General features: G+C 33.7%; 1 protein-coding gene across 1 annotated transcript in view; it reads left to right on the forward strand.

Moving 5' to 3' along the window:
* The window catches only part of LOC138141231 (discoidin domain-containing receptor 2-like), a 173371-nt gene that overhangs the window by 134679 nt on the left and 24521 nt on the right, over positions 1–14171 (forward strand). The window contains exons 6-13 of the mRNA XM_069061930.1: positions 6708–6878; positions 6930–7063; positions 8637–8844; positions 9373–9477; positions 9530–9705; positions 9760–10161; positions 10675–10812; positions 11279–11589. Of these exons, the coding sequence (XP_068918031.1) occupies positions 6708–6878; positions 6930–7063; positions 8637–8844; positions 9373–9477; positions 9530–9705; positions 9760–10161; positions 10675–10812; positions 11279–11589 (1645 nt within the window). The remainder of the gene's footprint in view (positions 1–6707; positions 6879–6929; positions 7064–8636; positions 8845–9372; positions 9478–9529; positions 9706–9759; positions 10162–10674; positions 10813–11278; positions 11590–14171) is intronic.

Genomic DNA, 14171 nt, shown 5'->3' on the forward strand with positions numbered 1-14171 from the left:
AGTGTTTCATTCCTGTCGAGAGCTAAGATAGTTTACCAAGGCGTAGCCGAGGTGAACTAATGCTCGAGACAGGAATGAAACACATTCCCACCGAGGTTTGTATACTATTTTATTCGGAATCATTACATTTTTAGCAAATAAACAATTAATTTGATGCAGTTTTATTTCTACTGTTTTTCGACTTTCAGTAAGTACGCCACTGGAAAAACCTTATAACAGGGTGGAAAGTGGCCTATTACTGACCAAGAGAGGGAAGTAAAGATAAAAAGGAATGGTTAACTTTCCGCCCTCGTATAAGGTTAGGAATGTGCATATTACAATACGATTCCGAATAGACTATTTTATTCACAATCAATCATTTAATAAAACAAGCAACATTATAATAATAAAAAATAAATAAAAACCAACCTCCGTAATATTATCGTTTATTTCGGCAAAATATTAAAACTTAGTAGGCGCGCACGATTGAGATTGTATTAAATTGTAGTTCACAAAGGTCAAACCAAATTGATATTTGCTCACATTTTTTAACAAACAAAATGTGCGATAGTGAAATAGAGTGTACCCTCCTAAGAATTGCGGGAATCCTCTCACAAATTAACACTCAATCTCTTATCTGAGAAAAGCAAATTACGATACCAGAAAAACGTACAGAGATTTTCGCGATTGGTGCGACAGTAGCGCCACCACAGGTCAGTTATGGGTTTCATTACTGACCGCTTACGACTCATTACTGTCTCCTTTTTCACCATTACTGACCGGTTGATGTGTACACGAGTAATCGCTCACTTTCCAACCTTTAAGAGGTTAGAAAAGCTGTACGTTACTAACCGATTGTGAATAATAGTACCAAGGTGGAGAAGTTCATGATTATAGCCAGAGCGCCAAGATTAGAGCCTGAGGCGCGCCGAGGGTTGTAAGGCGCGAAAGCTATAAGGGACTTCTCCACCGTGGTTTATATACTATTTTTTCACTACTAGATACGTTAAAACCCTTTCTGATAATAATTATTAATCAAATTATTTTGTCAGATGCGACGGGTCCGAGTTGTCACTTCTTGACAGTTGGTATGAAAATCGTCTACGTTAATCAATGAAATAGACGACAATCTTTCGTTGCTAGGTGACGGTTGTTCCATTATTCACCACTGGTTAATAATGAAAAATTATTTACCTGTCATGGGCCAACGTAGAAAAACGAAACTTCTCAGTGTTCTATGACAACCGATAACGCTAGACCTTATTACTAGTAGTGAAAAATAGTATATTATATACCAAGGTGGAGAAGTTCATGATTATAGCCAGACCATCAAGATTAGAGCCCGAGGCGCGCCGAGGGTTGTAAGGCGCGACGGCTATAAGGGACTTCTCCACCGTGGTTTATATACTATTTTTTTCACTAGTAGGTACGTTTCAAACCCTTTCTGATAATAATTATTAATCAAATTATTTTGTCGGATGCGACAGGTCCGAGTTGTCATTTCTTGACAGTTGGTATGAAATTCGTCTACGTTAACCAATGAAAAAGACGACAATCTTTCGTTGCTAGGTGACGGTTGTTCCATTATTATTATAAAAATTATTTATTTACCTGTCACTGGGCCACCGTAGAAAAACGAAACTTCTCAGTGTTCTATAATAACCGATAACGCTAGGCTTTATTACTAGTAGTGAAAAAATGTTATTTACTTAGAATGTTCTCAATCATCGAGACATTTATTATTAAGTTTTATTATGAGACATTATGAACATTAGGTATATGTATTTTTAGTCTGAGTAGTTAATAAATATATAACAATAGGAGAAACGTACTTTACAGATAATAATCAGTTGGTTCTTTTGTTCAGATTAATCAATATGTATATAATTTATCGATTGATAGACTGTGCCCATTATTTCTCATCTAAATGATAAGAAAATATGATATACAGTGAGCGGCAAAAGTATGGAATAAACTCCTTAAAAATTAAACAAAATTTTTTTCAAAAAAATGTTTGGACAGGTCAATTTTAGTTTATAAAAATACATGTTTTAGTACCAAAGAAAATTCCAAGCAGTCATTTGTTTTCGAGTTATGACGTCTTCGATAGTTTTTTTAAATGGAAACCCCCTATTTTTTTTTCTTGATTCTGATAGCCCTTTTAATTGTCTAAATGACAGTGTAAAAATTTTGTTATCTTACATAAGGAAATTTTTGAAAAAAAAATTATAAAGTTGGAAAAAATAAATTTTATAACGAACAAAAACAAGTCAAAAAATCAAGTAAGTAAATCAAACAGTCAAATGTTACTGTGAATTTCATTCGTATGTTTTTTGTTTTACAAAACGTTTTCGAAAATGACTCATTTAACAGAAACACAACGTATTGAAATTTTAATTTTGATTGGGTGCGGGGATAAAACTAGATAAAACTAAAACAAGGGGAATTTCTTCATAAACTTGCTTTTTGTCAACAAGCTGGGGGATGGCAATTCGAACATTTAATTCCATAATTTTAAGTACTTACTAACGCAGATTTGACTTATTTTTGTTCGTTATAAAATTTATTTTTTCCAACTTTATTATTTTTTTTGTCAAAAATTTCCTTATATAAGGTAACAAAATTTTTATACTGGCTTTTAGACAATTAAAAGGGCTATCAGAATCAAGAAAAAAAATAGGGGGTTTCCACTTAAAAAAACTATCAATGACGTCATAACTCGAAAACAAATGACTGCTTGGAATTTTATTTTGTATTAAAATATGTATTTTTATAAACTAAAATTGACCTGTCCAACGATTTTTTTGAAAAAAATTTTGTTTAATTTTTAATGAATTTATTCCATACTTTTGCCGCTCACTGTATAGTATTAAGGCAGTCAGAACTGTCCTGATTTTACTAATCTACATTTGTCCCTGATTAAACAGCTTTACTTTAAAATTAATTTCCTGCTTTAAACCGTCCTTAAAACTTTAAAATTGGCCAAGAGAACTGTTGGTTCAAGAGGTTGCTTTGATTAAGCATAAGTTGCTCTTCGTTACGTTAGCTAACTTTTAACAAAACATTCTAATTCACTTTTACTTTACTATTATCATAAAGTGTAAGTATGCTCAAATAAATTGCAATATTAATTACCTTTTACTTAAAATAAAATATGTATGTTATTATGAGTAACTTACTAACTTCAGGTAGGTACTTTTAAAATATTTAGGCCCGGCTTATTCACCTTCAAGTAAATTTATCTGGCCAGTAGTTGCTATGATTTATACTCTGCTATTGGTGGGTCCATGGTAATTACCGTTCAAATAAAGTTACTTGAAGGTGAATAAACCAGGCCTTAATATGCAAATATAAAATATTTTGGCTTTATTCAAAAAATGCTAGGAATCTTAAGATATACTATACATACAGAAACAATGAAATATGTATATCTGGTGTTGTGTTGCGGTAAGAACTTCATGTAAACTTCCTGAAATAAAAGAATGACTATAAATTTCTATACAACAACATTTTTTGTACAAGTTGGACAAGCAATTTATTAAGAAATTGCCTTGGAAAGTGTATAACCATAATTTTAGGAAAAACAGTTTTACTTTTGAGAAAACTTACGTTGTTTTAAGTTCAGAACTTTAAAAGTAATAACTCAGGCTTTTACAAAGTTAGAATATGCATAAAACAAAATTTAAAAATATGTATTTTATTTTTCAATATTACATTAAACAACAATTAAGTAAGTAAATAAACTTTATTGGTGACAATTAGGGGTGAATAATGTCTATACATTACAGATTAAAAGAAATACAACATCACGTTAATACAATGCAGAGTAAAAATTACATATCACAAAATTAGCAATCAAAAAATTCGTGGGCAGATTAAAATGCAACTTTTAATAAAAACTCCTTACTAGTGAGTGAACACTGTGAAAGAGGCAGTTGCGTAATATGCTCGGGCAATTTATTTAACATTTAGTTTTGACATACACTAAGCCACGGAAAATATAAAGTGAGGGAACAGTAAGAATACCTACATTTCCTGACAAAATAATGCCTTACATCAGCTCTGTACGCTAATCCTCCTATAATTCTGACTACACAACGCTGTAACTTGAAAACAGATTTAAGGTAACTACCGTAGCCCCAGGTTATAAGAACAGAACTAGAAATACTTGAAAATAAAGAGTAATATGCCATCAAAAGTACTTGATCACAACTTCATCTTTTAATTTATTTTTTGAAATGTTGTTTTTGACAATTTATTAGGTACACACATCATTAACGTGTTCATCCCAGCACAATTTCCGGTCTAAAGTGACACCAATTAACCTAATACATTCCAGGTTATCAACTCCAGAAATGTAGGGTATTCTCTTGTAACATAAAAAATGCTGTTTAATTTATTTGTGTGCAACCGTACGCGAAACGAGCACTTTGCCTACTTAAAATAGGCCGCGAAATCCAATTTCGCGGCCGTTGCTTTTAACGACATTAACGTCATTTTAATATTTGATACAAATCAGAGTTTCCATGTAAGACTGACGTTTAGATATTCCGGGTATGAAATTAGAAACCGCAGAATTTATAATACGAGTACGTACATTTTAACTCTGGAGGAGTACGATAATTTACAAAATGAATTGTTTTATTTATGTCATTTCCATAGCGACGAATTTATTGTTTTATTGACAGTGAAGTAAATTTTGCTTGTTCGTTTTATAATAATTATTATGAATTTTCATTTGCTCAAAAAATGTTGTATACACCTTTATCCTCGTCCGTAAGCGGCCTCGGCGACAAGGTTTCTCTCGGTACGTTAAAGAATGATTTCGCGGCCTCGATATACAAATAACTATTATGTATTGTTTTAAGCACATTAAGCGTTAACCTGTTGTAATCAAATCATTCACTAGCACCATGTAGATGTCGTTATATCGCAGGCAGAAGTATAAATTATTCTGATGTTACTAATGCTTCCAGGTCAAAATCACAGAAAAATGAATAAAAAAAAATACTGTGTGCCAATAATTTCTACACTGCGCCGCAAAATTAAAGCATAAATTTCAAAACTCGTGTTTTTGAGCCAAATTTATTTCCAGTTACAACATTTCGAACTGTAAAGTGTTAAAGAAGTAGATTTATAAAAGTAAACACTACAATAATCAGAACACAAGAAAGAAATCAAGAAAACAAAAAAATAAAAAAATTCAAATTCGAAGAAAACAAAGAAATTTAACAGTTAATAGTGCGTGTTGGCGCACCGTGCCTTTATTACAGCTGCACAACATTGTCTCATGCTTAAAATGAGGTTTTGTATAACTCTTTGCTTAATTTCTTCTCAAACTTGAGTTAGACCCAAAGACAGCTGATGAAGAGTTGTTGGTGGATTTGGTAACCTTCTAACTGTTTTATCTGTAGGATCCCACAATTACTCGATGAGGTTTAGATCTGAACTCCTTGCTGGCCATTGCATTTGCCCAATTTCGACCTCACGGAAATAATGCTGCACTATTCCCGCAACGTACGGTCGACAATTATCATGCATAAAAATAAAGTCATCCCAATAAATGGTTGGAATGGGACAATATGAGGTTCCAGAATATTGGTAATGTACGTCGCCGCATTTTGGTTTCCACTTTCTAGCACCACCAACTCTGTGCGAGCGTCGAAAGTGACACCTGCTCAAACCATAACGGAACCTCTTCCAAAATTGACTTTCGGGATAATGTTACATTGAGCATATCGCTCTCCTGAGCATCGGTTCACCCGGACACGTCTGTCACTTTGATCCAGGCAAAATCTGGACTCGTCAGAGAACATTACTAACCTTCATTGATCCAATTCCCAATCAACGTGATTTTGGGTAAACAGCAATCGTACTCTTCGGTGAGCCGCTGTTAACTGTGGGCCCCTTGCTGGTATCCTGGGCCTTAAATCGTGTTCAGCAAGTCTTCTAACAGTATTTGCACTAATTTGGAATTGATATCTTCCTAAAGTCATAACTTGCAAAGCTGGAGCAGCCAGAGTCCTGTGTCTCAACGACTGTAAAATCAGAAAACGATCCCGTTGAGCTGTTGTTGTTCGTCTGCGTCCTTGTCCAGGTCTTCTAGAGTATTCTCCTGTCTCGTGGAAACGACGCAAAACTCTAGATACCGTTGACTGGTGCAGATCAAGAACATTTGCAATATCTTGTTGATTAATACCGTCTTCGGCTAGTACAACAATTTGTGCACATTGTTCGGCTGTTGTATGTCAACTTAAACGTTCGTAGGGATTCATTTTCGAAATTTATGACTGAAGGAACCAAAACTTCTTACTAACCGTCTCTCAAATCCACAATCAAAATGCTTTACGAAATTGACCAATAACACTAATACAAACTTTTCATAATAAACAACTTTAGAAGTTATCAACATGGCGATTTTTGCTACTAAACAAAAGAAACACGATAAAATAAGAGATTCAACATAAGGAAATCGCAAAAGAAGTAAAATACAAAAAACTACGGTTCATTCTTACTTTATGCGATAATTTTGCGGCGCAGTGTATTTAATTACTTTCAAAATAATCAAGGGTAAATTACTCAAGATGCAATAAAAACTTTCGTATTTCACTACTTCACTATGTAAATTGCTTGTAATTAAATTCATACTATAAAGTGGAGTGGAGTTTCTTTATAAAACACGTGTCGGGGGTAATTCGTTTGTGTTAAACATTTTTATACCTGTTTAGGTGGTGTTATATCATATAGCGCTCCTGAAGGTTCAGAACCATCTCAAGGATTGTATGACAGTTCTTACGACGGCGTTCGTTCCAACGGAGAACTGGAAGGTGGTTTAGGACGCCTTGTAGATGGCGAATTTGGAGCCGACAACTTTCGACTAGACATTGGTTACGGAAAAGGTATTTTGCCAAGTAACGTATTACTTTTCATATTTTTAATATAATTTACAGGTAACGGATGGATTTCTTGGAAAAACGATTCTAATCTCAACGGCTACGTAGAACTAACATTTGAATTTGATCAAATACGGAACTTCAGCGAAGTACATTTATTTACGAATAATTTTTTCAGCAGAAACGTTCAGGTTAGTGTTTAACAATTGTCTTGTGTCATAAATTTAAAAAATTATAGTAATAATAAATGCCGTTATAAATAAATGTAAAGTGATATATGTACTTCATTTCAATTAATAAAAAAAATAAAGAAGATTGATTTATCTAACTACTAACAAATTTCATACAAACGCTGTTTCGAAACCCTTGTTTATCACCAAATGTAAGGCATTAAATGTTACGTATTCAATCAATAGGGTTTAGTAAAATCCATTAAAGTTGTACTGATAATTTGGTCCCAGTAAAAAGCTTTTCGTAGTTTTTTTTACCAATTAATATATTTTAACTAATGCATATTGCACGTAAAGCATCAGATTTCTCTATTTTTATTTTTACTATTGCAGGAAACTCGTATAAACGTATTTACCCTCCAGGTACTAATCCACTGTGAGCTGTAAAAAAAAACGTGGCCGATAATAACTTCCTTTTACGTGGCAGTTTATATTTTTTTCACTCCAAACAAAACTCTTTATAAATTGGCCTTTCTAGGCAAAATGTTTCTTTAATTTATTTTTAATCTGTATCTGTTGGACATTTATTTTTGTTACACGTAAAATAAATTACAAAACTAAAAGTCCTGAGATCACTCTTTCATTATTCAGCTCCATATATGTACTATCGCGGCCATCCAAAAGTGAACGTTTTTTTTTTTAATAGTTTGATTTTTACTTTAAATCATAGGCGTCCTAAAATGTCAAAGTTTGACACTAGCGATAAAAAAATTATTGAAACTATTTTTTTAAACGCTACATCAGCCACATCTCACTCCGATGCAGACAGCTAGGGCTATTGCAAAGCTAAAAGAAAATTGGTCGTTGGCTGCTGTGGCGAGACAATTACATTGCAATAAGACTTGCATCTTCAATATAAAGAGGGGTTGGCAAGAAAACAGGCTTGAGATGCGAATAGGTGATGGAAAGGTTTCTTTACTAAAGTTTACTTTCACTTTAATAATGTATTAATTACTTCTCAGTCTCATTTTTATTAAAAATTATTTATTACAACTTTTTATTATTAAAATAGTAACACCTGCTGCACGAACGCCAATGAATACAGCCTGATTTAATCTAACGAAAAATACGGAAATTTTCTCAAGCTATCGTTCACTTTTGGATGGCCGCGATTCTACTTATTAAAAATATATTTCGAAATCTTAGCGTTATCCTTGTTGTTGTTTTAAAGCGATAATATGCATTATAACTCTAACATTTTTACGCTTTGTACATTCTTTTTCTATTTATAAAAATATGAATTTTTTGGTGATACAACATTTTACTAAATTTCGAAAAAATCAATGAGTTATGTTTTCAGGTTAATTTTTTCTATTATTAAATTTACATACCACATATCCTTTTGTCTTCGTAAAAATAATATACATATTATATTCCTAAAATACATCTACTGAAGTGAACGACAAATGATCTGTAATAACGATTCTTCAGTTTCCTTTGTTAAATACAATTTATTAACAATGTCGCCTTTGATCTATCGGCTATCTCATAAAGAGGAATAATTGGTTTGATTGTCTTGTCATTTTTCCTTTAGGTTTTCTCCAAAGCCAAAGTGATGTTCAGTATTGGCGGACGCTTCTACAATGGAGCAACACTGTCCTATTCATACATGCCGGATCGAGTACTGGAAAATGCTCGGAACGTCTCCATTAATCTTCATCAAAGACTTGCTCGTTTCATCAAACTGCGTCTGTTTTTCGCAGACCGTTGGATGATGCTCAGTGAAGTAGCCTTTGATTCTGGTAAATTTCACACTTATTTTTTCTTAAATTGTTGTTCCACAGAAATTATTTTTCCCAAAATAAAACTTAATCAGCTACAATTATGGTTTAAAATATTTCATAATTATTGGAGTTAAATGATACTGAACGATACGAAATAATATTTCGTCGAAAGCCGTCATTGCAAACCAGACATTAATTTATTTTAGTAAACACAGTTAATTAACATTTTTATTTTTTAAAGTGAGTTAAGAGCAGAATAATAGTAAAGGGAATAGAAATGAAAGTTATTAGTCACCAGTAAAAATGAAAAGCAAACCTGTAATCGTGTGTACCTATTTTAACTGTCTACCTACGTTATTTACAATGAAAATGGACACAGGTTTAAAAGGACATAAAATTTTTGCAAGCTTTAAAATGCTTAGGACAGCGGTTTTCATATGTTGTGTCCATAACGTGTACTATCATTCTTAGCCATCTGCACAGAGGGCTTTCATGAGAGCCTGCATACGAGCTGCATTAAAATAACTGATGACTACGTGGTTTCAGTGCCTGTCGCGTTCAATATTTCCGAAGAAGAATCTCTCGACCTTAGCGAAAACGAACTCATAATTAGTTCAGCTGGTGGAAACTCCTTGGATGCTTTTGAAACAAGTAAGTACCACAAATTTCAGTTTAGATTAAAATGCAGCTCATGTTTCTGTAGTTGCAGCTCGCAAAGAAGGAGATACATACGTGGAAATAATCATAGGTGTTCTAACGGCAATAATGTTGTTACTGTTGATAGTTTTTGTGATCATTTTAATCTTGAATAAGAGACACAAGTTGCAAGGTTCTCCAACACTACTGAAAAATCCGTTCGGTGTTACAATTAACATGAAGGTACAGCTGCCTTTAATATAACTAGGTGCGATAGAAAAACGATCCAATTTCTAGGACTTGTTAATGAATTTGTCGTCAAGCAATAATGCAGCTGCCAGCAGCCACCCGACACCTGTAAGTCAAGAAGCACCAGGCGATCCGTCGTCAGTTTCTTTTGAACAATATCGATCCCCGCTTGTCGGGAATTATTATACACCAAATTATGCAACGCTGAGGTGTTCATCGACAATAGAAGAACCGGAAGAACCTCCGGAAGTACCTCCGTTACCCGATTCACCGACGTTACATCAAAGTCCTATTTCAGCTTCGTCTCCTCAGCACTACAGAAGTTTACAAAGCACGCCAGCAATAAGTCCTAAGTCGAAGATGATTAATTTAGGAAATTATTTTCCGAGAGTTGCTACTGATCCACCAAATCGGAAACGATATCACACAGCGCCTAGGGAGAAACACAGGGTAACGTTATAGATCAAAGTTGCGGTTTATTTGTACCAATACAAGCAATAAATTAGCAATTTCAATACCTCAGACGGCTGGCTGTCAGAGAATTGAACTCGACCGAACTTTTCCGAAAACGTGTTAGTGACATTAAAATTAATCGAACCCGTTTCGATATTCATCATAATTAATCGGCAAGAATTTCAAAAATAATAATCAGCCGAAAATTAGCCGAACCGATGCATAGACTCTACGATTAACATACTTATACATAGTTTTATAAAGGTTTTGAGCACTTTTAATGTTGACATATTGATTTATCAGGATAAATTGCCCATTAATAGCAATTCACATAAATGCCTTGCGGGGTAAAATTTACCTTTCACGAGTGCTGGAGTAATTAGGATGATTTGAAGCATGAAATGTTTGATTATTATTCCAAAGATAGAAATAGCGCTTCTGTTTCTTGTTAGATTACAATTCCACGATGCCATAAATCATGAAACTCAAGATAATAAATTAATATTGCAGATACCACCGCCAGTTGTGTGCTGGAACATTGCTCCAAGCATGGGTCACGCTTACAATTGCAGAGAAGCGGAATTAGTACCGATACCGCGATATTCTCTGAGGCCACTGGAAAAAGTCGGATCCTGTCACGCCGGAGAGGTAACTCATTAAATTGGATAAATTACATCTTATTTAATTAAACCTCTTATCTGCTTACTTAATTAAGACAATTATTTTGTTGGATTTGGCTAAATCAGGAAACGAAATACCTCCTTATATTTTTCATTTCCCTTCTATCTCTCTACATTCTACACGAGCAATTTCTCCAAGATATTAACGGTTAAAAATAACTATCCGAAACTTTTATAGGATTAAACTTAAATTTATCATCTAACTATCAAAAAATTGCTTCTATTTCTGTAAATGTGGATGTTTTCGAGGCACCCGATACAGGTTTTTATCAATTTGGCTCGGCATTTAGACTTAAATCGATCCGTGTTGACAGCTGGGCCCGAATTCTTTAAGCGAAAAATAAATTTTATTAAAGAAATAACATTTTATTGCTTCGCCTTGTAAAAATAAAAGGTAGGCTAAGGAAAAATCTATAACGTCATAACATTTCCAGATTACCCTCTGTGAAACGGAAGGTTTGGAGGACATAATTCCGGGCGTATGTCGTTTAGTGGCTGTCCGAACACCAAGTCCGGAAAGAGCGAAAAGTGATGCTGCGACAGGTTCAATGGAATCACTTCGAGAAGTCCGCTTTCTCGCCAGCTTATCTGATCCGAATATTTGTAAAGTTCTGGGAGTTTGTACGGCCGAACAGCCACCCTGGACCGTCATTGAATACGGTGAAATGGGAGATCTAGCTCAATATCTGCAGTTTCTCGTCAATAGAAATGGAACTGTACGGTCATCGGCCGATCAGCCTGTAAGGTAAGTGATTGCTGATACCAGCTGGACAGATCGTCTGAATGACAGACATAAAATTTGAATTGATAATAAGAGGTTGCCAAATAACGCCAATGTTAGGTACCTTCTTACGCTGCACCCAGTCAATGTGACAATAATACACCAAGTTTTTCTCAAAATCCCCTAACCGTCTTTCTGTCGCATTAAATAAATTTTGAAATTATTTACTTTTTATTTGTGATTTATTCGCTGATAGTTCTTCATCCCAGTTGTAGAACAATAAATTTTTACTGTAAAAACAATTGCCACAACTCTATTGTACCGCAATTTTTCAATGTTAACATGTTCACATGTTCTAGGTAGTTTAAATTGCTTCTTTCCTAATTACTATTTAAGATAGATTTTTTTGAACATTTTTCCTATTATTCCCAGAAGATGATGAATTCACCGTATTATTTTGGTCCGCCAGTTCTGATAGACCCTGTATTATAATTCAGAATAATGGCATCGCGGTAGGCGTTGGAAATTCAAATTTACGTTGGCAGCAAGACCCTTGCTAATAATACCCTAGTTTCGATGCTGTTGGTAACCTTTGATTTTAATTTGGCCTTGATATTATCATTGGAATCGTTTTGTGTTTATTTTCTTGTTATAAGTATTTGTAATTTCCTTGTTTCGTATTATTTGTCTAGGGGTTATCTCTGCTGTGGGTGAAAACCATGTCAAAATTATATAACGCATAACCTCAGAATAAAGTAATGACGGTTTCACATGTTTACTAAATTTTTTGACACAACATAAAGCTCACTTTAGAGAATCAACGCCTACCGCGATGCCACTTATTCTAAATTATACCTTTGATTTTATATTATTTATTAATATAAAATCAAAGATTATACCGAGCGATCACTTAAAAAATAAATCGAGTTTGCTTTGGAGCCTATGCTATAGCATGGGTTGCCATAGGTAACACGCCGACTCGATTAATTTTTTAATTGATCGCACCATACTATAGAACGTCGCATTGATATCTGACACTGACAGTTTTAAAATCCATGGCAATCTGTGTATTTCGTTGAACATAATTATGGACTATTCATTCAGTTACTTGTTATGGAATGAAAATACATGCAAAACACATAAGAAGCAAGTGTTTCAGAATAAATATTCAATCTCAAGGGTTAGTATTTTTACTTTCTATTATTAAAAATGATTTCGAAATTATTAAACTATCACTAACGGTCCTGGAGGCGATTTCTCGCACATAACTTTTTCTGTGTTTCACTTCACGCACTGTTTTTTATTAGTTACCTAGCAACATGGTCACTGGTTGATATACATACTTCAGATTTCCTTCAAAAATTTGAATTTTAAAATTTAGTTTTGAAAATAATTGTACTTACAGGTGCGTCCTAAAAAATGCCGCAAGCCATATCTCCGTTATTTATGGCTTGATTTAAATAAAACAAAAACTGGAATAAATCACTTCAAAAGCACTATAAGCACAACATAGACTAATTTTTTTTCAAAAAATAATTCAAGGTCAGATGATAATAATCAACTTTGTTTTTTTTTTAAAGCTTGGTATATTTTTTTATACCCACTTTGAAAGAGATTATTTTTCTGAATTCAACGATATGCCGCATGTTTACATTAGAGTACGGGAGGTGAATTTTCCGGCGCGACAACTGGTTTCGGCCACGATGGCGCAGCCGAGTGGCTGATTAGTTGGAGCGCCGGAAAATACCTCCCGTACAACATTTGTATTAGACTTTTCGGCTGACCAAAATATTAATTTTTTTAAAAATCAAGACTAATTTTATTGTAGAATTTGACATCTTCAATAAAGAATCGAATGCTGAGGAATCAATTCCTTGACAACGATGACCGCTCATTTGTTTTTTTTTTCCTAACAAATTATTTGCTGTGTTTATTAGGTTAAATTTTCACTGTTAGTGCTTGAAATTTTGATTTAGGTGTGTTAATCGACTGAAAAAATGTCTAGTTGAGATAGTGAATTAAATGTGAGACCAGATGCAGTGCGAGTTTTAAAAGAAGGCCTAAATTCTGAATACATAATTATATTGACGTCCAACTGATTTTTAATAATTGTCATTTATTAATGACGCTAATGATTGGTTTACATAATTTTTTTAGAAATGTCAAAAAAATGTTGGCCAAGATTCCGTGTCCGGAATAATACTATGCCAGAGAATAAATTTCGGACACCAAATTTGCTGTCATTTGGAAAAATGAAATGTACCTAGTCTACGCTTTATTGTCATAATTTCTGACATATTAAAATTATTTTCTCAATACATACTTCAAAGTAACGTCAGATTAACTGAATCTGAACATGTGAATTGTGTCAAAGTGACAACTGTGGAAAATAGGGTTATTAATACAGAGTGTGCCAGAACTGGCGTACATCCCGTTAACTGCAAATGTAAATATTTATTCCGAAATGGACTCTGCAAAAAAAATTGTTTAAATCCTTTTGTTTTTAAGTTACAACGATTTTAATTTAACCAATCATCGTAGACAAATATTAATTCAATCCAGCGTTTCCTAGGAAACAACAGCTCACGGTAGATTTACCTGTAATC

The sequence above is a fragment of the Tenebrio molitor genome, chromosome 1, assembly GCF_963966145.1.
Source record: "Tenebrio molitor chromosome 1, icTenMoli1.1, whole genome shotgun sequence".
In the NCBI taxonomy this organism is placed as follows: domain Eukaryota; kingdom Metazoa; phylum Arthropoda; class Insecta; order Coleoptera; family Tenebrionidae; genus Tenebrio; species Tenebrio molitor.